This window comes from Astyanax mexicanus, chromosome 18, assembly GCF_023375975.1.
Source record: "Astyanax mexicanus isolate ESR-SI-001 chromosome 18, AstMex3_surface, whole genome shotgun sequence".
In the NCBI taxonomy this organism is placed as follows: Eukaryota; Metazoa; Chordata; class Actinopteri; order Characiformes; family Acestrorhamphidae; genus Astyanax; species Astyanax mexicanus.
Genome location: NC_064425.1, coordinates 23464650 through 23491537, shown reverse-complemented (window position 1 = coordinate 23491537; position 26888 = coordinate 23464650). Strand labels below are relative to the sequence as shown.

At 36.3% G+C, this 26888-nt stretch overlaps 2 protein-coding genes across 6 annotated transcripts in view; one reads left to right on the top strand and one right to left on the bottom strand.

Annotated features, from left to right (window-relative positions):
• sacs (sacsin molecular chaperone) overlaps positions 1-9906 on the bottom strand; it is a 41258-nt gene extending 31352 nt beyond the window's left edge. For 2 of the 3 annotated variants that reach the window (XM_007234505.4, XM_007234506.4), the window contains exons 1-3: positions 9719-9906; positions 7890-8272; positions 4418-4568 (exon numbers count right to left, since the gene is read on the bottom strand). In XM_007234505.4, the coding sequence (XP_007234567.3) occupies positions 4418-4568; positions 7890-7912 (174 nt within the window). In that variant the 5' untranslated portion in view covers positions 7913-8272; positions 9719-9906. Of the gene's footprint in view, positions 1-4417; positions 4569-7889; positions 8407-9718 lie in introns of those variants that run through there. The other variant, XM_049466862.1, reaches the window with a different exon arrangement.
• Positions 9907-12030: 2124 nt separating this feature from the next.
• tnfrsf19 (tumor necrosis factor receptor superfamily, member 19) overlaps positions 12031-26888 on the top strand; it is a 37814-nt gene continuing 22956 nt past the window's right edge. For 2 of the 3 annotated variants that reach the window (XM_049466869.1, XM_007234503.4), the window contains exons 1-3: positions 12033-12870; positions 14373-14466; positions 15322-15432. In XM_049466869.1, coding sequence (XP_049322826.1) covers positions 14395-14466; positions 15322-15432 — 183 coding nt within the window. In that variant the 5' untranslated portion in view covers positions 12033-12870; positions 14373-14394. Of the gene's footprint in view, positions 12871-14372; positions 14467-15321; positions 15433-26888 lie in introns of all 3 variants that reach the window. The other variant, XM_015601632.3, reaches the window with a different exon arrangement.

The window sequence follows — 26888 nt, the reverse complement described above, 5'->3', positions numbered from 1 at the left end:
TTTCTAACACTGTCAGGAATGCATGATGGGATGCCCAACTTGTCACAGCATCTCCAGCAATTATAACCAAAAGCATCAAATTCCCAAGCTTATTACAGACGCTGGACTAATGCCAACATCTGATGTAACTATTTTTATTATCTAACATTGTTACTCAGGCAGAAGACTCTACAGAGTGAAAAATAAACTTTGACTTGCTCTTTTGAAGCTCTTTCGTGATCAAGCTTAAAAAGAGTGAATGGAACCTCAGTCCCCGGGGATACCCTGGATGACTGGACCGAGATCAGTAGATAACACCGCCTGAGACTATTTTCTGTACTTGCATATGTAGGCTAGCTGAGCACTCGCCCACCTGCTCTTTTCATTCAGCCCTTTAGGGCCAGGCGTGTACAGTAGTCAGGCCACGGAGTCAGAAAATCACTTCAATTCAGCTCTGGGCCTTTAGGTCAAGAGTTCATTTTGTAAAGTTTTCTAAGCAAATTTTAGCCATAATTACACTGTAAAGTCTCATTACTTTATCACCATTATTATTATTCAATCACATTCCAATCAGCGGAGAATAACAACAAAATAAACGTTTTTATAATCACATGGATAATCAGTTTTTCCTATAACATACTTCTACATACTTATGATACTCAAAAATGCATGTTCTAAGACAAGTGAGGTTACTGAGTCACGTCTAAACTTGTGAACCAGCTCACTAAAGTATGCAGAAAAGCTCCTCCAGCAGGTGGAACAAAATGAAGACGCGTCTGAAATGACTGACAGCAGATCATTGCTATAAAATGCATTATTTATCAGGCAATATGCCCTAAAATAATATCATAATATGGCGAAATTACAAAACATTAAATAAAAAACAATATTTCAAGAATACACTACTGGAACACAATGAAAATTAAATGTTATTATTGCATACAATAGGATACGGCACACCCTTAACTGAGAAAAAATACAAGAATTTTATCATATTTATAACAAAAGTCAAAGATTCAGAATATCACAATACTAATAATGCACTCCAAATATCTCCATATATCCAGGATTAAGGAAAAATAAATTATACTGGACAGATATAATCTGTCTCTAGTAGATGTATAATGGGAAATAAGAACAGCGTGAATTTTTCTTTTGCTAAAAACAGTAAAAAGTAGTACACTGATTAGGGTTAGGTGATATGTAAGGTTGGGTGATATGGCACGATATTAGGGTATAATATTGTTTACAATATTTAAAAATGTCGGCTATATTATTGCGTACGATACAATATTACACACCCCTAATATTTATATATGTATTCATTAAAAAAGAGCCCGTGGTGACGTATGTGTCACAGACTCTTTAAAATCAAAGTTCCTCAAAAATGTTTCTCCTTTTGATTCATGAAGTCTCTAAGTGAAATACACTGATCACCCTAAGAGCATTTCAGGACAGTGTGTGAATCTGTGATTGTTCATTTAACTTTATTTACAAAATATACGTGTGTGGGTTAGTGCTGGAGATAAATGTAGCTCCTTTTATAAGTATATTTTTTGCTTTTAAACCATTAAAAGCCTTACAAAAAAGGGTTTACACAATGTTCCATATAACTTGTTTTGACCTGATTTAATGTATCTAAAGAAACCAGATCGTACAAGAATTTATGAAACTTGGAAACTCTTTGCATATTATACATTTTGATGTTTTATTCAATATTTCAATACAGGTCACATGTTATAACTTATTTCTATGCTAAAAAATAATTTTATTTATAAATTCCTACAAATTATTTTTATTAATACATTGCTATTAATATACAATATTTCAGATTTTTTAAAACAATGGGTCTCATTCAGGAATATCTTCTTAAGGAATCTGTTTTGGTGAAAAGTCCAAACAAGAAGTCTACATCAGATTCATTGTATGTTTTTTCACAGCTAGGGCTGGGAGGTTAATGGAATTAATTTGATTAATCAAATTACTGTTTTAATGAGATTTTACAAAATGGGATAACCGAGATTGTACATCTTTACATAAAGAACATGTCAGATGAAATCTCAGCAGATATACAATTGATATACTAAGGATACTAAACTAAATGAAAAGGAAACAATAGCTTTACAGTATCGCCCAGGCCTATTCACAGCTTTACTCTTACAATGAAGGATCTCATTGTCCTTGCAATTTGCACAAATCTAAAACAAGTAACTACTGGTGGTATCTTTGGGAAAACTATGATTTTAAAGAAATGTAGGAATTTCTTCTTAAACGTTTTAACGTCTGTACACTCAAGTTTAGGACAAAAAGAACTAATATGTATTTAACACCAAACAAAACCTGACTCTTGATCATTATGGGCAGATGTCTTGGGAGAATTAGAACAACTAATGACTTCTTGTGTTTTTGTCTTCCGCATGGGCAAAAACACCACTAGAATCAATGAGTGCACTGTTTAGAGAGAACAGGTCATAGCTCTGCTTTGTTTATGCCAATAACAGGCTCACAGAGGGGCTAACATGAAGAGAAGGCTCAATGAATTAGCTGAAACTGGAGCAAGAACTTGGAGATATGATGTGAATTGCAATACAAGGGTTACAATTGAACATACTGTAATATAGTAAGTAATTTAATTTTGGAAACTTATTAGCTGTGTTTTAAAGCCTGGGCTGCAGAAAGGCAGGCTTCATTTTTCAGTTGACGTCATAGAAGGCTATTTTGAAATGAAGGACCCTTCGTATACAGCCAAGGAATTCACCCAACATTTTAAGGGGTTTTGCGGCGCAACTGATGTATCCTTTCTAGTTTTCAGTTCCCCAGAAAGTTTTCTGCACACAAACAACACAAAGGGCATACAGAAGACCCACTCTACCTTAGCTATAGCCTATGCTTTGGAACACAGCTAATAACAGTTTTCCTACAATTATATTATTTATATTACTTGAGTTCAAGCCTCATACAGTTTAGCTCAGACCCATCCAGCTCTGAATTACTATTAAAGCTTCCAAAACATTTACACTCATGTTGTCTGAGATGGGTCTCCTGTTACAACTACTATCCAGTATGCAAGTGAGATATTTACTGGTGTGTGTGAGATGTTTGTAAAGTGTGATAGACAGAGGTGCTGCTAGCAGAAAGGCCTGTACATGCCTGCATGTGCTGTGCTAAACAGAGAAGAGAGAAGCGCAAATCTGCATGTCATGAGTTCTTAGCCTGGACTGAGTACAGATAACACACACAATGGGCCACATTCTAACCAGCCTGGCCGCAGCTCAGCCTCTAAATCACTTTGTTATACTGGATTATACGCCCAAATATTTCAGTGCTGATTAAGGTCACATGGAGAGGCCACTCTGGGGTGACTTGTCTAATTTGGGAAACAACAATCTAAGAGATGGTAATTATCTCTAACAAATATGTCAAACTGGTAGGTGTTATATGATGGGCAAGAGCAAGTACTGCATATAGTCTATTGAAATATTCTTTTATACAGCTCTGGAAAAAAGACAGACCACTTCATTTTCTGAATCAGTTTCTCTGATTTTGCTATTTATAGGTAAATGTTTGAGTAAACGAACATTGTTGTTTTATTCTATGAACTACAGACAACATTTCTCCTAAATTCCAAATAAAATAGTCATTTAGAGCATTTATTTGGAAAAAAAAGAAAAATGACTGAAATAATAAAAAAGATGCAGAGCTTTCAAACCTCAAATAATACAAAGAAAACAAGTTCATGTTCATAAAGTTTTAAAGGTTCAGAAATCAATAGTTGGTGTAATAGCCCTGTTTTTTTAAATGACAGTTTTCATGCATCTTGGCATGTTCTCCTCCACCAGTCTTACACACTGCTTTTGGATAACTTTATGTCACTCCTGGTGCAAATATTCAAGCAGTTCAGCTTGGTTTGATGTCTTGTGATCATCCATCTTCCTCTTGATTATATTCCAGCTGTTTTCAATTTGGTAAAATCAAAGGAACTTTTCCAGAGCTGTATATTAGACATGCTGTGTGTTTTGTCATACTCTGTTATGCCATATGTCATGGGACAGGAACCAGTATCAGGTCTCATGGAAACTGAAATACATTGCACTTTCTAACCAGACGCAGCCGGTCTCAATCCATACCACCCACTCCAGACGTGACACTGTGGATTAAGGAGTTTAAATGTACCATCTATCTGGCACCCAATAAAAAGTATAAATATAAAGAATTCATGTCACCTAGCAACTCACAAGATAACACCTTACAATGCATACAGGTGTTGGTATTCCTAAGCCATCCCCTCAGGTAACACTTTATGGTCAATTTACACACATCACTCCCATGACATGGCTAATATTAGAGATATTATTTAGAGAAAAACATAGTTAGCTCATTCTCATTCTTTTGTGGTGTAACACATACAACTATAATTTCATCGTCTATCCTTACTCACCACTTTTCCATTGTGAAGCAGCCGCTGCTCACACACAGGGAAGTGTGTTTCTTCGTAGACGAGCAGCTTGATGTGCTGGACCGTTGAAGACCAAGGGACTTGAAAGACCCTACAGCCAAGGTAGTCATGACTGACTGTGACCAACAGCAACCTGAAAGCATGAAGACAGATACTGTAGATCACTGCCCAGATTATTAGTTTACATATGATAACTGTCATGAAAAAATCTGCCAACTTTACTGAGAGAGAAGAAAAAACATCTCAATTTTCAATGTAAGTTGATATAAAAAGATTTTCTTGCAAATCTTTGGGGATTGAGATATCTGATAGAATGTAATAAACAACTGCCAGATTTGAATCATGTCAAAAAGACCAAAACAGCTAAAATTAAGACATTTATTGCTTCTTCGAAAATCAACAGTATTAAAAAGACTTTATTCTGCTTTTCTCGAGGGGAGGCTTGCTACTACATTCAGAAGCAATGCTGTGAGAACTGAACTGCATTTAGCAAAAAGAGTGTTGGTGAGGTCAGGATGCTGAATGATCAGCTCTGCAGAGACAATTGGATTGTTAGTGCCAAGTTCAGATGGAACCGATTCAAAAGCAGCTCTCTGTATCAGCAGAAAACACCTGAATTATAAATCAGATGGGAATAGAGAATGAATCAGAGTCAATCCTCTGAGAAATCATGCAAAAACCTCTGAAATAGCACACACTTGTGTCATTAGCAGCATCTTTCTAATTCTAGGGCAGTAGAGTGTTTGAGTGTAGATTGACCAAGATGAACTACTTTTAGATGTTCCTCTAAAATAAAGTGCTTCAATGGGGACTAGCCCATTTCAAAACAGAGAACATTTTTACCGCCTTGGTGTCTAAATATGTCAATAGTCAATAGTTTGTCATTTGAAATCTAAAAAAAAAGGGAACAGTACAGTCTCATAAATAAAGGAGCTACGAGATGCAGTGTAAGAACCACTTTTTCGTTCATATAAACTATTCTGGTAACAGAGTGTGTACGATTTAATGAACCTTTACTTAATGTATTGACGTTTTTCATACTCGCACAACCTTACTACAAAAATGTTTCTTTAACAAAAAGGCATATTTATTTATCGGCATGCAATCGACAAAGTAATAGGACATGATACTAATCCCTGTCCTATAACTTCTGCCTTGTCTCATTAAAAGTGTCCCACTGTGCTGTCCACTGTGGGTGGTAATGCCTTCTAAAATGAAAACATAACTGGCCACCACGGTCAGGCCTTGTTCAAACTATGATGAATTAAGCTTGTCTTGCAATTACCACACTGACCAGTGTTCAGCCTTACTCACAAGATAACAACTCACAACTTATACAAGTGTGAGTGTTCTCAAGCCATCCCCTGTGTAATACTTTACATTTTACATATAATTTTACATACTGTTTTCTCATTGTTTTTTGAATACAGATGCAGTAATATGCTTTAAGTATCATTCAAATCCCAAATAGACGAGCAGAGTTGTCAAATAGAACTGATTAATAAACATATAAGTATGCACATATGTGTGCATAGTACTTATTCAATTAAGATAACACCCAAATGGGCCAAAGTAGTTCTTTGCTTTCATAGCATTTGAGCAAAATCACAAAACTAGCCTTCACAGTGCTATTTGGAATGCTGTGATAGTAACTGTGAATCATTTATAATAGAACAATTAACACAATTTCTCAATTCACTGGCAAATGTATTCAAATCTAATGCATGCTAATTACATAGTTTTATACATATACAAATACCTTTTGTATAGAAAAAAGTAAATTCCCCATGACATTTCGTATTTCTGCTGAGATAAAAACTGCACAGAAACCACTTCATGTTCCACCCCTTGACTGATGGAACACCATCAACTAAATGTTCTGGAAGAAGCTTAATAAATATTTATGGCTGCCACTATGACATTAGCTCTGTTACACAAATCAGATTATCCTGGAGGCTATTAGAGTAGTCTCCTCAACATGCAAGGCATGTCTCCTTTGTTTAGTTACAAGAAGGGGTCTGGGGGTCTTTTATTTGTTCAAACACAATAATAGATTGTCTTAATATGCAAAGTGGTCTAGCAGAAGACCCCTCAAAGAGGGGCAACGGGGAACATCCGAACAGTACAGTGCTTCTGCAAGGGAGGGGTTTTCTTAGGATGCACAGAGACCACATCAACAATCATGTCTGCTGTTTATTACAAAAGGTCAAACATTAAAGTTCAAATAAGCCACTAAATCACCATTACAGGATGTATGCTTAACAGTTACTTTTCTTTTTGCTTTTTTTATACAACTATAATACAGTATAAAGTGTTTATAGCATGTCATTATAGAACAAATTCAATAATGTAAAACTTTCAGTTTCTGTCACACCGGCTGCTACAAAGGAAAAAAACATGCATGAATATGGATACGCACTCAAATCTTCAAAGAATGTCCATCCCTATTAGTGTGACCTAGATAGCCTTAGCTGAAGCTCAGTATTTACCTGTTTACTTGGAGAATATTAGCCCGCTCAGCATTAATCTTGTAGTCCTTCTGGGGTCTAAGCTATCTCCATCTATCAAATGCATTGTAAATACAATACACTGCCTGGCCACCTGAATTTAACTTCGCAAAAGATCTGGGGTTGTTGCAGTTGGTCAGGTTTAGGTTCAGCAACAGTATGTGCTGAAAGAATGAGGTCAGCTGACTACCTGAATATACTGAATATAGACCAGGTTATTCCATTAATGGATTTTTTCTTCCCTGATGGCACGAGCATATTCCAAGCTGACAATGTCAGGATTCATGGGGCTGGAATTGTGAAAGAGTGGTTCAGGGAACATGAGATCATCATTTTCACACATGGATTGTTCACCACAGAGTCCAGAACTTAACGGAATTGAGAATCTTTGGGATGTGCTGGAGAAGACTTTGTGCAGCGGTCAGACTCTACCATCATCAATGCTGCTGCAAGATCTTGGTTAAAAATGAATGCAACACTGGATTGAAATAAATCTTGTGACATTTCAGAAGCTTATCGAAACAATGCAACAACGAATGCATGTCGCAATCAAAGCTAAAGCTGTTTTTTGGGTATCTACCCACTTTTGAGGATGTGTAGCATCTAATGCTGTGTCTGCACCCTGTGTTTGTCTGCTATCATATTCCATACCTGGCAAACTGGGGAGTGAAACTAGGGCTGAGACATTTTTGAGAGGAACATAGCAGCTAAGGCACTGCTGTCAAAAGATACAAGAGCTTAAACATAGCAAGTTTTCTAAACATCTGATAACACATTCCTCCTCACTTCCTTAGTTTATATACATAGACAATATAATACATACTGGTCCTTTAATGGCAAGGTCCCAAACATCATGTAGCCCATCTCAGACACTTGGCATTAAATCATCATGACTTCATCCTCTGTATAAAACCACGTGTAGATAGATAGATAAGTATCTTGCTTACCACGGCTCGTGATTGGCTGCCATCTCTTTCCAGCCAGTTTCTCCTTATGTATCTTCTCCGTACACATTCACACAGCTGCAGTCTGTCTGTTTCACACTGCGGTTCAGCTCTCTTCACCGGTATCTTCTCGAAATCTCCACTTTGGTCTTCATTCTCGCTTCTTTTCGCTTCATTCCGGCAGCAGCTTTAGGATCAGCCCATGATGCTGCTGTAATAGGCTTTATTTAGCCGTGTTTTCCTCCTGGACCCGCCTCCTCCTCCTATACCGAGGGAGCTCAATGCAGTCTAACGGGCTGCAGCCAACCGCCCCGGGATTGAGTTTCTCTGCCCTGCGTTTCTCAGATTTTACTCAAAGTCAGCCGCTCTGCCGCGCTGCTCCCGTCCTGTAGGAGAAAAACAGAGTTAGCTGAGGGACAAAGAGAGAGTTAATTAGCTTCCTCAGGGATAAATCCCTCTAAAACGAGGCGTTTCTAACAGTCTAATGTAGCAGAGTGTTGCTGCTGTAGCTGCGGCTTTGCCTGCACGAGGCCGCGCTGCATGTTGGGATTTGTAGTTGAAGGTGACATTTATCTATTTATTTATTATTATTTTTTTATATTCTACTATATTATTATATTATTATAGCATAATTTCTTAAGAATAAAAATCTTTATTTATAATATTATTTGCTCATTATTAGCAAGTATTTGTAGTTCACAGATATATTTTATTTGCTATATATACTAATTTATTTTTGTAAACATATTTAACATTATTTTCTAATATAATACAAGATTACAGTTAAATATTTGTTTATTGTGTGGACATATCGTTTTTCTTAGAAAATAAGACAAAAATAAAATAACTAATAAAAATAATAAAAAAATAACAATAAAAAAACGTTAAAAAAGTAAAAAAAAAACTGTATTTGTATGTGAAGTTCAGATGTATTTTTGTTCATTATTATAAATACATATATACATTTATTTTTTGTGAACCTTTTTAAATAAATATTATTACCTATTTTTTATAATTAAATCCAGTATTTCTATCTGATTGTTATATATCTTTTTTTATATATTTATTACACTTATGTATTTTGTGGACATTATCAGCTATTGTTTTTCTTTTAAAAAAAATAATGTTTGAATTTGACATAGATTTTATGCTAATTTTAATGAACTTCATTAGCTGGTTCGTCTTATGAAAAAAAAAAAAAAGAAATAAATGCAAATAATAATAAAAAAAACTATTTTAAAAAGAAAATCACGACTGCATTTGATTAAACCCACCACTAGGTACAATACATCTGCAACAGTTCCTATGTTTCCTAATACAATTGTATGCATGTGTTTTAAGAGGATTATTATTGGCTTGTAAAGTCAACCCTACCACGTAATAATAACATACCATGTATGACTGGCACTATAGCCTATATATAATTATACTTAGAATTTATATGTAACAACTGTAACACTACAAATCAATACCATTATAAAGCATTACCATGATAAATGTCCATCATTTCACACTTTCTATAACTGATGATTTTAAGGCATTTGTGGCGCAGTATCCCCCGATGACGTCACGCAACCTCAGTCAAGGACTCTCAGCACCGGCTTGCGCCAAAAAACACATAATTATCCTCCCAACTAGTGAGTTTCTGTCGTATGTCGCTACAGCATAATTTTATTAATTCTAAACAGCAGATTATCTGTATCCAGCCTCAACAGATACACTGCAGATATGGATGGAGAAAGGTGGAGGATGCAGGTCATGCACTCTACTGTATAAAGCCCCATTCTCTTCCAGCACTGCCGCAGTAAGTCGATAGATGAGCGCTTACTCACCCCAGCCTCTCAGAGAGGAGAGAGATGAGCAGCACACACAGCAGCAGAGCTCGCTTTATGATTCCATGCAGAAACACGCGTCCATACAATAAGCCTGGCTAGCACAAGTTGGCTGCTCTGGGTTGGTGGGTTGCTGAGCTAGTGGTGTAAGCAGGAGCACAGTGTGAATGCTGTGAGCATGCGGGACACCTGGGATTCCCTCAGCTCGCGCTCAGAGCACGAGTCCCATCCCTTCCTCTCTCTGCATCTCAGCACCACAGTGTCCTCTTAAAGAGACAGGGTAGCCTAGGGGTCCAGATGGTGTGGTGTTGGGAAGAGTGTATCACCTCAGTGTCATTCAGAAGAGCAGAAAATATCAGTTTATATGCAGTACCAGTTATGATTTTAAAATGTGTAGATAAATAATAAAGTAATCCAAACTATGAATAAAAACATATGGAATGATTTACTAAACAAAAAAGTGTGAAACAAGCCAAAATATATTAACATACATTTTTTTCAGTCAGATTTATGTGGAAGAGTCACCTGAAATGGCTTGCAGTGAACAGCTGTGCTGAACTTGTCAAGAATTAATTTGTTCTTAATTTCTTGCCTCTTAATGTGTTTGTGAGCATCAGTTGTAAAGTTGTGAAGAGGTTGAGATGGTATACAGTAAATAGCCCTATCTGAGTAATGTTCTAATCCATATAATGCCAAGAACTACTCAACTTAGTAAAGAAAAAAAAATAACTTTAAGAAATGAAGGTCAGTCAATCTGAAAAAAAAAAAAAAAAACTACAGTCAGAAAGACCCTCAAACCCTTTATGATGAAACTGGCTCTCATCAGAAACAGCCCAGAAAAAAGAGAGCAAGAGTTACCTCTGTTGTTACCACAGGATAAGTTTAGCAGAGTTACCAGCCACAGACAGCAAGTAAATAGCAAGTTAACAGCACCCCAGATAAGAGCCACCAAAATGCTCTACAGAGTATTTTGTTTTGTTTAACACTTTTAAGACACTACACGATTTCTTATGTGTTCCTTCATAGTCTGGCTGACTTTGCTATTCAAGTACTATGTAGAAAAAAATGGGAATGAGAAGGTGTATGGTTCTTTGACTTCTGGATTTGTTAGTATTTTCTTGTCTAGTTAGTGCTTTGCAGTTTGTTATTGTAATCTTTCTAGAAGTGTTTGTAAGTATGTTAAAGTTCTATACGGCTTCTATTAAAACCCTCTTGCATTTGCATCCTGCCTCAAAATCTAAGGTGTTACAAATAACGCACAAGACATTGGGGTGAAGACACACGCTAGCTGATATTAAAGAAGTGTGTCTGTTGACCAGTAGAGGGCAGCATTTTCATTCTAATCACAATGCTGTAGGACTGAAAACAGCGAGTGGCCGAGTAAATAAATATGTATTTAATTTAGACAGTGGGACTAAATCCTTCTGAATTTACCATAAAATGTACTCTAGAATAAAAAAAATCCGTAGATTTACATATGTTATATAATAAGTGCAAATAGTAAAGCAGTAAGCAGCTAATGGTCAACTGAAATGTAAAACCTAAAATATAATATAGATACTGAAATATTGATCAAGCTTTTGTTCAGATTATCAACAATTATTTGTTGATATACAGTTAACAATTGTCTGCAATTGTTGCAGTACCATTATACATTTCTTAGTATTATATTATTATTGTGTCTGTAATAATTATAACATTGAAAATAATAAATAAATAAAAATAATTCCTTTTTTTCATATGTTTTCCTCAGACACATTCATTATTTAACATACAGTTCTAAACATTAGAGACCACTTAAAAATTATGAGTTTCTTAGATTTTACGAAACCTTTGGAATACAATCAAGAGAAAGATGGATTATCACAAGCCATCAAACCAAGCTGAACTGCTTGGAGTTTTGCACCAAGAGTGGTATAAAGTTAACCAAAAGCAGTGTGTAAGACTGGTGGAGGAGAATATGCCAAGATAAATGAAAACTGTGATTAAAAACCAGGGTTATTCCACCAAATATTGATTTCTGAACGTTATGCATATGAACTTGTTTTCTTTGCATTATTTGATGTCTAAAAGCTCTGTACCTTTTTCATTATTTTGACCATTTCTCATTTTCTGCAAATAAATGCTGTAAATGACAATATTTTTATTTGAAATTTTTGTTGTCCGTAATTTATAGAATAAAACAACAATCAGAGACACTGATTCAAAAACTGAAATGGTCTCTTAAGTTTTTTTCCAGACCTGTGTGTGAATTGTAATACTCCACAGCTAACATACATTATGGATTTTTTACATATTTAATCACAATATAATACTACATATTTTTATTTAATTCATAGTAAAGGTACTGTAAAATAGGTTGTGGGGTTATTTTTTTAATTGAATTTAATTGTTTCATTTTTCTTTGTTTTTATTTACTTACTACCCAACGTGCAGGATTTCCCTTCACCTCATTTGCATACGACCGGCGCGACCAATCAGACAGCGGTATGAGTGACGTCGCGTAATCTATACGGCTAGATTTTCTTTTCCACCTGTTTTGGAACTATGGAACACAGCTTTCCCGCCTCCAGTGAACTTCTAACCAATCCTAGCTCAGAACGCGAAAACTTGCTAGCCAATAGTAGCACGATAATTGCAGAAGTGATGCCCTATTGGCCAATCCAGCGCATGGGCGGGGCTTTAGTTGGAAACGGGTTGGAAATAAATTCAGAGCGCGTCCGTGAGGCGCTGAAATAAACTATCCGAGTGTGCCGAGCTCTGATCCACCATCAGACCGAGCCGAGCCGAACCGAACCGAACCGAGCGAATCACCCTGATGTCATGAACTGAAGCCGCCGTGCGCGCAGTGCCGGGTGGAGAAGCTGAAGTGCTGAGTGGAGCTGCACGGTGTTGTACGTGTGGTTTGTGGATCCCCGGCTGAAGCTTTGATGTGTCCTGCGTGCTGATCACAGATCAGATTACCCGAGCTCCTCTGCGCTCCTGCTGCTTTTGATCTGAGCTCTGATCCTGAGCTGGAAGCAGAGGAGAGACAGAAGCAGCAGCAGCAGCAGTAGAGGAGGAGGAGGAATGCAGGAGAGAAGGAGGTGAAGAGGAACCTGCTGGAGCAGCCTAGACTTCTTCTGATCACCTTCAGGACCAAGTCACTGCTGGTAAGACAGGAGATCATTTGATGATGTGGGAGAAAGAAGATCAGCAGCACATCTGCACTGATTTCAGATCAGTTTTGTTTTTTTGTGTTGAAGGTAAATGTGATGCTTAAAGCATAGCTATGTAAAAAAGAGACCTCTTAAAAATGACGAGTTTCTTTGATTTTACCGAATTAAAAACCTCTGGAATATAATCAAGAGGAAGATGGATGATCACAAGCCATCAAACCAAGCTGAACTGCTTGAATTTTTTGCACCAGATGTGGCATAAAGTTATCCAAAATCAGTGTATAAGACTGGTTGAGGAAAGCATGCCAAGATGCATGAAAACTGTGATTAAACTCCCAGTTTATCGCACCAAATATTGATTTCAGAACTCTTAAAACTTTATGAATATGAACGTGTTTTCTTTGCATTATTATTTGAGGTCTAAAAGCTCTGTATCTTTTTTGTTATTTCAGCCATTTCTCATTTTCTGCAAATAAATGCTCTAATTGGCAATATTTATATTTGGAATGTGGGGGAAATGTCTGTAGTTTATAGAATAAAACAACAATGATTATTTTACATATACCTATACATAGCAAAATCTGAGAAACTGGTGTGGTCTCTTATTTTTTTTCAGAGCTGTATACTTTAATGTTCATGTTATATAAATCTAGTTATATAGTCTAGTCTATATATAATCTATATATTAGCATTGTCAAGACAATTCACACTTTTCTTATATTTCCACTATCTTTCTACCATAAATTACCAGATTACCAAAACAGTATTACATAAGAAATGCTATAAAATAACTAGGAATAAATTATTTTACATCTTTTTGCCATTATTGAAAGTTATTTACTCACTTCTCATGTTGCTTTTTTAAACATACATGGTAACACTATATATGCTCTATTTTTTATGTTTTTCAATGTTCATTTTGGTTAAATAAAGATAATACATCAATTAATTAATAATATAAAATATTTTTTTTTGTATTGACCTTTTTTTTTATCCTATAAAGTTGAAGTTTCTTTTGCAGTAAATGCTTTTTATTATAGTAATAGGGATGGGCAACATGACCATATTTTATCGTGATACACTTTAATATACTTTTCTGAGCATATCATGAACACCGTCAGTGTAGAATACTGGACACTTTTGAACATCACATTTCTTTACAGACAGTTTAAACATTTGTCTTGTTTCATTGTATTGTGTGGAATTCAGTATGTGCATAGCAGTTTTAAGAATCTGTTGCTACTAAGTTGTTTTGTCTGTGTCAAAATACTGTCATAAACATCATGTATCATGATTTTGTTTTAAAAAATTGTGATGTAACATTTTGCCATATTACCCACTCCTAATTAATACTGTATATTCTATACTTGTAGCTTCCTCTAGTATAAAAAATGTTTTTTTTGGGCATTGGAATTTACAGTATAAGTGTGCTTGGTTTACTGGATTGTTTAGGTTGTGTAAAATTTCTAATCCTACTTTTTTGGCTTTTATTTCAGAGTGAACATCTGGGAGACCTCCATGATGGCGCAGCGGCCACAAAGGTCCACCTGGCATTCTGTCCTGAAGACATTTTTCCTGCATTTATTTCTAGTATGTTTCATTTTAAGCTCATAAAGCTCTCATTTGCATGCATATGTTGAAATAACAGACCAGGAAAACCTAAATGTTGCTCTTGTAATGTTCTTATAACTTTCTTTTCATTGTTTCCGTTAAATCATTTATATAGCTCTGGAAAAGAATGAGAGACCGTTTCAGTTTCTGAATCATTTTCTTTGATTTTCCTATTTATAGGTATATGTTTCAGTAAAATGAACACTGTTGTTTATTCTTAAAACTATGGACATTTCTCCCAAATTCCAAATAAAAATATTGTCATTTAGAGCATTTCTTCGCAGAAAATGAGAAATGGCTGAAACAACAAAAAAGATGCAGAGCTTTCAGACCTCAATAGTTCAGATGTCAATATTTGGTGGAATAACTCTGGTTTTTATGCATCTTGAAAAGAGATCTCCTCTACCAGTCTTACACACTGCTTTTGGATAACTTTATGCCACTCCTGGTGCAAAAATTCAAGCAGTTCAGTTTGGTTTGATGGCTTGTGATCATCCATTTTTCTCTTGATTATATTCCAGAGGTTTTCAATTTGGTAAAATCAAAGAAACTCATTTTTAAGTAGTCTCTTATTTTTTTTCCAGAGCTGTATTTATATTAAATAAGTAATATTAAACAGTTGATCTACAGTAAATATTGTTTACAGTTATAGCAGTTTAAGTGCATAGTGAAATGTTTTAATACAGTCTGTAACTATACAGTAATCTGGCCTTCAGGGAGCAGGGCTTAGTGTCAGCACTGCAGTGTTCCCTCAGGATTTATCCTGGCCTTCATAAGCTGTGATGAAATGCTGGAATTCTTATCTATAGAGATCACGTTTTCTGTCCCTCTCAGGTTGCCATAGTGGCAGAGGAGAGACAGGAATGCAGGGAACAGGAGTACAAGGACCAGTTTGGGAACTGTATGGCCTGCAGGCAGTGTGACGCAGGACAAGAGCTATCAAAGGTTTGGGCTGTTCTTCTCTAGGTTTTGTTCTGCGCCACAGCTTAGGGCATCATCAGTGAACCAGACAGTCAACCAACAAATCTGTCGTCAAAACAAAAGCATGTATCTCCAAAACTGTAACTTTATAGGGGGAGACCAAAATGTTCTTCACTTTTAATTGAAGCCATCATTGTAAAGTAATCATATTTAGTTTCAAGTGGTTTTGGGCTGTTTCTTTTGGCCCTTTCATCATAAATGAAATGACAGAATAAAAAGAGCAGCTTGTCTCTTTAAAAAAAATTAAAGGTAAATCATTTTATATGACAGCAGACTGTGTCTCAGGAATAATTTTGTCCCAATTAATTAACTTTACAAATACAAACAGTATAAATAAGACATACAATGTTTGTTTTTAATATTTAAAAAAATATCTGTTGAGATTCCTTTGTTTTTAAACGTCTTGTGTCTTCAGAAAAACACAGAAATGTTTTTTTAAGTGCATAATTATTTCCAAAATGCTAGAAATTTAACACTTTCTAAAAAGCATATGAGCTTTTTAGGATAGGGGTGTCTCACTCCCATGTTCACTATCGGTATTATTCTGATACTAGCCACAAATACTGAAAAAAATTTATCAAAAAGTATAATCCAATATGATTTTTCCCCCAAGTTCATTTACGTTACAAGTACAAAAAGTAAAAGTATTGAATTAGATGCTTATTTTCTGTAAATTCATTGAGCTTTTTAGTTTTTTTGTCTAGTATCACTGTCTTTATCTTCAAATAAAACTATTTTTAATTGCTTAATGTATTTAAAAATGCTAAAAAAAAGAATGTACTAACTTTACAAAGCCAAATGACCTTTAACCATTTAAAAATATACCAATCCAGAGTTAAAAGCATTAATCCATGCTAAATCATGTAGATTTTGTATAGTTAGGCTAAGGTAGGAGTGTGGTGATATGATACTCAGTATTGTTGGGATACTGGCCAAAATTAAAAATCAGATCAAATATCGGAGTAAAACAATACAATCTAACATGGATTGTTTTTTCCCCGTTAATATACATTGCAAAAACAAACAGTAGATTTGTAGAATTTTTTTGGCCTAAATGTCTTTTTTCGTCAGAAAAGGGTAGAAAAGTCCGAATAAGTGTCTAATGCTTTAAAAAAATGCAAAAATGTAAGCGTTTATTAAAGCCAAAAGTCCATTTATCATTTGTAAAAAACACAAAAAACAATCAAGAGTGAAAAGCATTGATCCAAAACTAATCCTGACGATTTTTGATGGTTAAGGATAGGGGTGTGGTTCTCCGATACTCAGTATAAGTACAGATCTGATACTGGCCAAAATCACTGGATCAAAAATTGAAGTAAAACATTTAACATTAATGACGTATTTTTCCCCGTTAATTTACTTTACAAAAACATACAGTAGATTTGTAGAGTTTTTATCTCTTTATCTCTTATCTCTTTAGAAAAAAGGAAAATAAAATGTTCCTCAAAGCCAATTGGTCATTTACAATTTAAAAAACATACCTAGCCTTAATTAAAAGCATTAATCCGTGCCTAACCCTGCCATGCATATTACAGATAAGCGGAAAAAAAAGGTGCTGTGATACCACTTACGCTACACTCGAGCAAAACGTTATTCTTCACAGGTTTGGGGAAATGCTTAAACCAAGTGTAAACACGTGTAATCCTGGAACTGGGAGCGTCTGAGCCAGAGTGGTCATAAAATCCAGGCCGGGGAAAGAGGAATTCAGTGAATTCCCCATTAACATCTCGAGGTTTACGAAACGTACTCAAGGTTTATGAAAGAGTTCCTTATCAAACAGGCCTGTGGAAAAGTGCAGCTTTGGAGTCGGCATATAAAGAGGGGATGCCAGTGTTTTGAATAGCCTGTCCTGCTCAATTATTTATTGCTTCCTCCTTGAAGAGAGAGAGAGAGAGAGAGAGGATAAAACATCGCCGTCCTTTGTAGAGTGTTGGCCAGGTTTGAAACAGTTCCGCCCGTTTCGCCTGACCCTCGTTTGTTCGGTAGGTTCCGTTGTTTGGTGTTTGTTTTGGAAGCCTTGTTTCATATTCCTCTCTGTGGAAATTAAAAGAGACTTGTGATGTGATTTAGGTGTAAAACTGAACGCACACTCGTAAGCGAGGCACAGGCAGATTGAGTAAATGAGGGAACAGAAGTGCACGTGCACTTTTATATACTTGGCACATAGAAATATGCATTTATTGGTAGTGCAGCACCAGCAGATTCTAATTTTGGTCAATTATGGAGAGAAGCCCTTAGGTCTTAGTCAGTTATTGGCTATTATTTATCCTACTGGAACGTCTGCGGCAGTTTCTTTTATTGTTTATGGCAATGCTGCAAATAAATGATTTGGAGTTCTACTGTGGAACAGTAGGCAAACTGGCCGCCTACAAATTTAGATTTAGATCTATAGTAAGACTTATAACTCATCTGTTTACAGTGTAAGTAATGTTGAATGTAAGAGACAGGACTGGATCTTGGATGGTTCAGAATAGGGATGTCCTGATTCGATACTCAATATCGAAATTGGTCCGATACTGGCAAAAACCACTGAATCGAAATTGGAAGAAAAAAAGTCTGATTTAATTTGATTCATATGCCTAGACTTTTATGTAAAGCTAGAACCCATGTCTACATGTGTTAAAGCCCACATTATAAATAGTTCCTACTACTTTTGACATGTTTTAATACTGACAGTTATTTTTTACATTGTGTCAGAATTGTTTAATGAATAAACCAATAGAAATGCTTTCATTAAAAGTTATAAAAGGTTTTGTTTTCCTGTAAAGTTGCCGTTTTGGATATGTAAGCGTTTTTGTCACTGCTCTTAAAGGAGCACCATAATCTTGTTTGAACAAGTTAGAAAACTTTATCTTTACCTGGCCCAATAGAACTGTGAAAGCTCATTAAAGTCGATATTTTCTCTGTAATTACAATAAAACTCAATTTTATTGTTCTTGATGGTCAATAGAAGTCAAGGTATAATGATTTTGTCTCTTTTAGTCATTTTGGAGTCTTTCTATTGGCTCATTCATTGGGAAAATAAGAGAAAAATGGTAAAAATGGTAAAAAAAAAAAAAAAGTTGTAGGTATGATTCTTTGCTGTAAAACCAACGTTTCTCTAAACTATAAAACCCCTCACATATCTTTCCCCATGCATGTCCTTTTCTTTCTTTCTAATCTCTGATTTGAACGTCAGATTATTTTATAAAGATATGTCCAACACTTGTTGCATTATTCTCATCCGGTTGTGAAAGCAGGCATCTAAGTTCCAACCAGACTAACCTTTGGATGAACTCCTTCTCCGTCTGCATTTCATCAAACTCGCCCCTATTCAGATGTTGTGATTAGAAATGTTAAATCATAACAGCCATCATAAACATTTCTCCTTTCATTTGTGTGACCTGACGAAGTATAGCTTTCGTAATTAACTTATTTTTTTTCTCATTTAATAGATAAGAAGCGTTTCCATAACGTAATCCCTCTTTCATCAGTCTGCACGCCGTTGGGTGTCTCATTTTTCCAGCTGGACATCAGAATTATGATAGTATAAGCTTCACATCTGCATCAAAGTCCCCCCCTGCAGCTCCGTTCCCGGGGAAGGTGTGTGTGCAGTGACTTTGGGGTTTGGAGTAATTGAAGCAGGTTGAGAATTCTCTGGGGCCTGAGAGTCCTTTATAACGCCTGTGTGTCTGAACATGCTCGTGCTTCACCCAGCTTCTCTCCTCTATCTCCCCACTTCCTCACTGTTTTGCTTGGCATCTTCACTCAGAGCTGATCTGGAGATAGCAGAGGAGCGTCTTTTGTGGGTGCAGGTTTGGAGAGCACTCTGAGACAAGATTGTTGTGAGTTGATAGGTGCTGTATATGCCAGACAAGCTTTTGGCTGGAAAGTGTGTGTGTGTGTGTGTGTGTGTGTGAAGGCCTCACAGCGCATGCAGGGCTGGGTTGAAGTCACTGCATTTCATTATTTCATTTATACATACAGTATAACTGAACAGTGCTCTTATTATACAAAAACAAAACTTTAAAGAAAGATAAATAATATTTCGGTAACAATTTATACTAATGTAATGTCTATAAGATTTTTATAATGGTTATAATGCATCGTTTATATGGCTATAAGTGCATAACATATTATAGCCATGCTTATCGTACATGATGAATGTGCTGTGATCATAAAGCTGTTATTACTTTGAATCACTCTTACATTATTGACTTATCTTGAATATAATAATAGTTTATAGTCATTTATAATGCATTATAACATGTTTCTGTATGCGCAAAGTAAGGTTACAGATTTGTACAATAGGAGTAGATAATAGACAAATAGAGAAATAGATATGATATCCTAACCACACTATAAGACATCATATGCTTTATCTGTGAGGTTAAAATTAAGTGAGGCAAAAAAGGTAAACAAGACAAATCTATTAAAACTAAATATAAGTACAGCTTATGATGCATTATGATTGTAATGCATGATGAACATGGCTATTAGGGGTGGCCGATATGGCTCTAAAATAACAATGTTTCATGGTATTTTCATGATATCAATAAATACTCTTGGCGATATGACAAACACTGAATTAATATATATATTTATATATATATATTTCGAGAATACACTACTGCAACAAAATGAAAATTATATTTTATTCTTGCATACAAAATGATATGGCACACCCCTAACTGAGATATTGAAAAATTAAAAATGAATTTTCAAATCCAATTTTTAAAAGACGTCAATGATCCAGATTGTCATGATACTAATAATGCACTCCAAATATCTCCATATATCCAGGATTAAAGTCAAATTAATGATGCTGCACAGATCAAATCTGTCTCTAGTAGATATATAATGGGAAATGAGAACAGTGTGTGCAAGTAGTACCCTGATGTGATAATAAGGGGTGGGTGATAGGGCACAATATTTTACAATATTCAAAAATGCTGGCGATATTACGACATGGGACACCCCTAATGGCTATATATATATATATATATATATATATATATATATATATATATATATATGTATATGTAATGCAGTTTTCTGAACTTTTATATGCCTTATGATTCCATTATAATGTGTTATGAATGTGTCCCTAAAATGTTGAACCGATATTTGATAGGAGTAGCGTTTGCTGGAAACAGACTTTTCATAATCATAGTCTGTGGTTCATGTAAACACAATTTAAGGCTTATCAAAGTCGGTCTTTAGAAAATGAGAAACTACCTTTAAATCTTGTGTTTCTCAAAACAGTGCTTTTCCTTAATAACAGCTTAAGACATAATACATTCAGCTAACAAGTTTCTGCAGGAAATTACACCACAGTGAAGTTTTTCTGGACTTCAACTCTGCTGAAACAATAATTCTTCAAATTTATAGGGTTCAGACATGGAATACATAAACACAGCTTTTACCAAAACTAGTAAACTTTGTCGACTTATTGTTCAATGTATTTGCCCAACCTCAATTATTTTATTCATCAAGGAATTGGTGAGTCAACGAGTTGGTATGTCACCAATAAATCACTGGTTTTATTTGATTTTATTGTATTTATATAAGATATAGGCCTGTAATGATGATAACATTGTCAACTTATTGTTCAATATACAGATTTGTGCACGGTCATATGTGCTGACCTTAATATCTCACTATATGATACTTTTCTTAGCAAGAAGAGCACATTTATGTGAATGGCCAGAATGTTCAGTTTACAAATTGTGGTTTTATTCTATTTAATATTTGAATGTCTGAATATTCTTAAGAATTAAAAGTTCATTACTGTTAAAAAATCCATACAAATAAATTGTTAAACTGTTAAACGCACATACACCTTTGGAAAAAATTTAAGAGACCACTTGAGTTTTTAAATCAGTTTTTCTGATTTTGCTATTTATAGGTATATGTTTGAGTAAAAAAAAGATTGTTTTTTATTCTATAAACTATGGACAACATTTTTCCCAAATTCCAAATAAAATTATTGTCATTTAGAGGATTTATTTGCGGAACATGAGAAATGGCTGAAATAACAAAAAAAGATGTAGAGCTTTCAGACCTCAATTAATGCAAAGAAAACAATATATTTTTAAGATTTAAGAGTTCAGAAATTATTATTTGGTGGAATAACCCTGGTTTTTAATCATAGTTTTCATTAATCTTGGCATGTTCTCCTCCACCAGTCTTACACACTGCGTTAACTTTATGCCACTCCTGGTGCAAAAATTCAAGCAGTTCAGCTTGCACACTAAAACAGCTGTTACACACTAAAACATAAACAACAATTCAACCACATGTATCACATTTACGTTTAAAGACTCCAGCAGCTCTGCTGTGTCTGATCCAATCACACCACAACAGGTACTAACACATATTAACGCACCACCACCACAATGCCACCATCCAAATAATACCTGCACTGTGGTGGAATCCGGGGCAAGGTGAAAGGAGGATAATAAAGTATGCAGAGAAACCAGGACTAGAGCCTGTAATTATATAACATCTATAGAAGTGCATCTATGTACTCAGTGCTGACAAATTAAAAAAGGATCTAGAAATAAGGAGGTTGTCACATTGGTCATATGCTTGATCTGTGTCTTTTTTACACAGTACAAAGCGTAGATATTCGAGCAGCTGGGCTCGAAAGGCTGCTCTGTTTACCCACTCAAAAGGCATTTTTTTGCGGCTGACAGTTTAACAGCTGTTTCTGTAACTGTTCATCCAATGAGTTCACATCCCCTGATCAAAGACTGGCCCTATGGCCACGTCTAATATATCCTGGCCACATCTAAGAATCCTACACACAGCTCCTGATTCTGAGGCCAACGAACTGTCCAAATCTCTTCTCATCGCTGCTGCATAAAGAGGCAAAAAAAGAGTAAAAAAAAAAAAAAAAAGTTCTGCTTGGGTTTCGCCCTCCCTCCAGCCAGCCAGCCCTGCTGCTGATTATCTCCCCAGTGATGGCACCATGCCTACAAGCAGAGCCAGGCCATGCTTCTTTTATTTCCTCTTTCTCTCTCTCTCTCTTTGTTGTCCAGCCCTCCCTCCCTGCTTCCACCGTTGGCCGCTGTGCCCAGTTGGAGAGAAGGGCCTTATATGGGACATGCAGGCAGCAACAGCTGCCTGTCTGCTCCAAACCCACCAACTCCCCCCCCATTTCCACCCCTCCTCCCCGTCCTGTGTGCTCTCTTGGGCCGGTCCAAGCAGAGAGAGCATGCAGGCCAAATCAGGCTTCTCTGAATAAGGCCACAGAAGCTGAAAAATGCCTGATTCCTGTTGCGCTGGCGTGAGTTCCCGTCACTGACTCTATCAGACAGGCCTGATATTCGTGCCCACATTCAGAGAGCCCTGTGTGTGTGTGTGTGAGTGTGTGTACTGTACGTGTGTGTCCAGAATGAGAAACAGTATCCGGGTGTAGAGAGAAGGCCACTGTTTGAAGCTGACCTTCAAGTTAATGATATATGAGCCCAGCGAGTGCGGTGGGAATGCCGTGGGGTGCCGTGTGGTTAGTGTACTCTCACCGGAGAAGGGGCAGCTGGACCAGACAATGCTACCGAATGATGTCATACCACAGAGGTCCTCTCGTTTTCCTCCCAGATATGCTGCTCTCTGCAACGCTTCTAATGTGGTTCTTAGGGAAGAGAGATATTATTTCAAAGGTTACGGAAAAAGACTGAGGTTTGTGGTTTGTGTGAGCGCATGAGGAGGACTCGTGAGAACACGACCTACCCACCTTCAGTCGAGATCTGCCGATGCACTGACAAAACCAGACGCTTCAGACTACAGCACAGAGCAGGGGGCTTCTTGAAGCAATTTGTCTTGGGGAGACAAATGCAATGATTGTGGTGGGATTAGGGTTGCAACGGTATGAGATTTTCACGGTATGATAACCGTCTCAGAAAATACCGCGGTATCACGGTTATCACGGTATCACAATTTGTTACATATATTATTAAACTGACCCTTAAAGAAATTACAACAAAGGTTTTTTTGTTCAATTAACTATTTATTGTAGAAACCTGGAACAACTATATAGATAATGTCTCCTTAAAAAAAATAAACTGTACACCATTAGGTGAAGGAAACCAGGTTTTTCCACTACTCTTAAGGTCATTAAGGGTGTATATAAAAAAAAAAAAAATATATATATATATATATATATACACACACATACACACACAAAATTAAATAATTTAAGTTTAAATTATTTTATATCTGATAAACTGAGCCTGGGTCAGTGTCTGATCAACAACTGTTGTAAACGTCCGTTTTACTGCCAAGTTGGTATAGAACCAGATACTGCAGAAAGAGGGGATTTATTTCTGACATGATCCTCACAATAGAGATTTCTATTTTAAGGCTTTCACAGCGAGTCTGGTTTTAACATATGAAAAACAGGCACGTCAGAATGTGAAAATTAACGCATGTAAATGAATGGCGTCTTTCACATCCAGTCCGGCCAGGACCTTTACACGGACACGTGAATCCATCGTAGCACGCACTTCACGCCTGTACCTGCGTGCCCAAATTTCGGATAACTCAGCGCTTTTGCGAGCGCTTACCGCATGGGTTGTGCACGACTACAAAGAGGTTTTATTTATGTTCAGATTAAAATTATAAACTAAACACATACTTTGCGCTGCACGGCGGGGTGGTGTTCTCGGAGATGGGAGAACAGGTTTGGCGTATGTCCACCTTTAGCTGTGACTTTACGGCCACATTGATTACAAATCGGATAACCATCCTCGGGTGCGTTCGGCGGGTCTCTGAAATAGTCCCACACTGCTGATTTTAGTTTAGCCTTTTTTTAGACGGACGGACATTTGTTTAGTCTGATGCACTTTCTGCTGTTCTCACCGCTGTGTGCTGAGCAGCTGAAGCGGAGCAGAGTTGCGCATGCGCGGGTGAGTTTCTCCGCTGGCTTGCGTTACCGGTAATAAGCAAACACACACGGTATGATAACTGTGCATTTTAATACCATGGTATACCGTGAAACCGGTTACCGCTGCAACCCTAGGTGGGATGAGGGGAAAATTACACATTATATAGCACGTTCTAATAAATAGTGTTTTAGTGTAGTTTTAGTTTTATTTTAGAAAGCTGTAAGTTTACAAGCCCACATTACACACTCAGAACCACCCCAATGCTTTATATCAACTAAAAATGGTCCGTCCATCGTTGGTAGTTTTCTACGGCCATGATGTTATCAGTGGTTTTTGTGTATCATTTATTTTTTGTCTTGCTGGAACGTGGAAGTCTGTCCACATCTGCTGGTCTTAAAAAGCACAGTTTCTCTTTATTTCCGTTGCAACTTTTAAAGCTTTACAGTTGACTGACATGGCAATCCACTAAACACAATTATTTCCTTTAGGGCCTTTCTCCACTAGCACCACATTTACATTTGTTAAATTTGTGATAAGGACCCACTGCTGACAAACATGACACAAAATTATCAATATAGTGTATTAGGGCTGCAACTAATGGTTATTTTGGTAGCCGACTAATCTGATGATTATATTATTCGATTAGTCAACGATAGTCGATTAGTCAACGATTATTTCTGCCATGTCCTCTATCTCTAAAAATAGAAATAGCTGAACATGAGATATAAAAAGCATTTAAATGTCTAGATGTTGTTTAAATATGGAAAGTAGTGATATTTTTTGTGATATTTAGTGACAATAATGATTATTTTGGTTGGGCAACTAATCTAATGATTATTTTTCAATTAGTCGATTAGTCACCGATTATTTCTGCCATATCCTCCATCTATAAAAAAAACGATAGAAACATCTAATTGTGAGATTTAAAAGGCATTTAAATGTGTAGATGATGTTTAAACATGGAAAGTACTAATATTTAGTGAATACATGTGTAATCTGTTGTGGTTGGACACTTTTGGAGACTAAGTTAAGTGTAAACTGTGTGAGTGAGCCATTTACCTATCTCCCATTGTGCTTCTGTCTCCAGCACTTTGTGTAATGTGGTACTGTTACAAATGAACGATTAGCCGACAATGAAATTTGTAGTCAATAAATTTATATAATCAACATTGTAGATTATATCGACTAATTGTTGCAGCCCTATAGTGTATATAGTTTCAATTTCAGATTGATATTGTTTTTTTCTACTGGATTTAGCTGGATTTAGACTTTTATATATCTTTCTAATTGTACATATGGTTTTCATGTAGCAACACATTTTTGTTTTATACACAGCAAATATAGACATATCTGTTCAAAGAGTGCAGGGTATAAACTTAGTAGATCCATTTTCCTAAAATCTGATTGACTGAGCCACGTTTGAAGTTGTTGTAAAATAGGCTGTCCGGGCTGATCTGTGCAGACTGTGAGTCTATTCAGATGGCTTTTAGGAATAGATGGAAAGGCTGATGTATTGTTTAGTGAAATGGACGGGATACAAACTGTTTCGAGTGAGTCCAATTAAGAGGCACTTAAGACGTGTGTTTAGACTTTGGAGTCTGGAGATGTTTAGTTACATTATGTTTCTTAAGGTTGTGCCCAGAATGGAGAAACATTAAAGTCGAGAGAACATTTACAAAAGCAGTCGCAGCAAATGCAATTTGTCCTGGTTTATTTGAAACATGGATCTGTGATGACTGGAATTGTTGTTGACAAGATTTAGTGTTTACTCAGGTTGTTATGGATATTGTGGTGTTTGCTATGAGCGTATCAATGTTGTTTTTCAGCAGCTATTATGTGCATCTTTGTGTGTGTGTGAGAGAGAGAGTGTGTGTTTGTGTTTAGTGTAAATGATCCCATGTAATCACTGGATGCTCTATGGCAGAAGGAAACGTGGCTCTGGTTTGGGAACAGAGCCTTGGGTGGTGTCTCCTATTGTTCACGGCTGGTGGGAATTCTCTGAAATTCCCACCAGGACTTCTCCTGACGTTTACACTCTTTTTCATAGACATGCTTTTGTTGTTGTTTTCATTGTTTTAGTTTTGAGTGTTTTTCCTATTATTGAGACGTACACTATTTGTACAAAAGTGCCAAGACTAGGGCAGGGTTCCCACAGGTCCGTAAAACGTTTTAAAATGTCTTAATGCCTTAAATTTACAGTAAATTTGCTGTAAGTTTTACATTATCAGAGGATGTGTTTAATGCCGGTGGGAAAACACAGTGGCCCACCGTAAACATCTAATCTGGGGAGAGAACTAAGGTTATCAGAGAGCTAGCTAACATTAGCGGTGAGTTAGCTAACATATTAACTTTTAGCAGCAAGCTAGCTAACATACTAACTTTAGGGGCAAGCTATAGCTAACATACTAACTTTAGCTAGCTAAATCGAGCTAGCTAACATTACCAGGGATAGGAGTAAGGTTAGTGTAAAGCTAGCTAACATACTAACTTTAGGGGCAAGCTAGCTAACGTTACCAGGGATAGAAGTAAGGTTAGTGGAAAGCTAGCTAACAT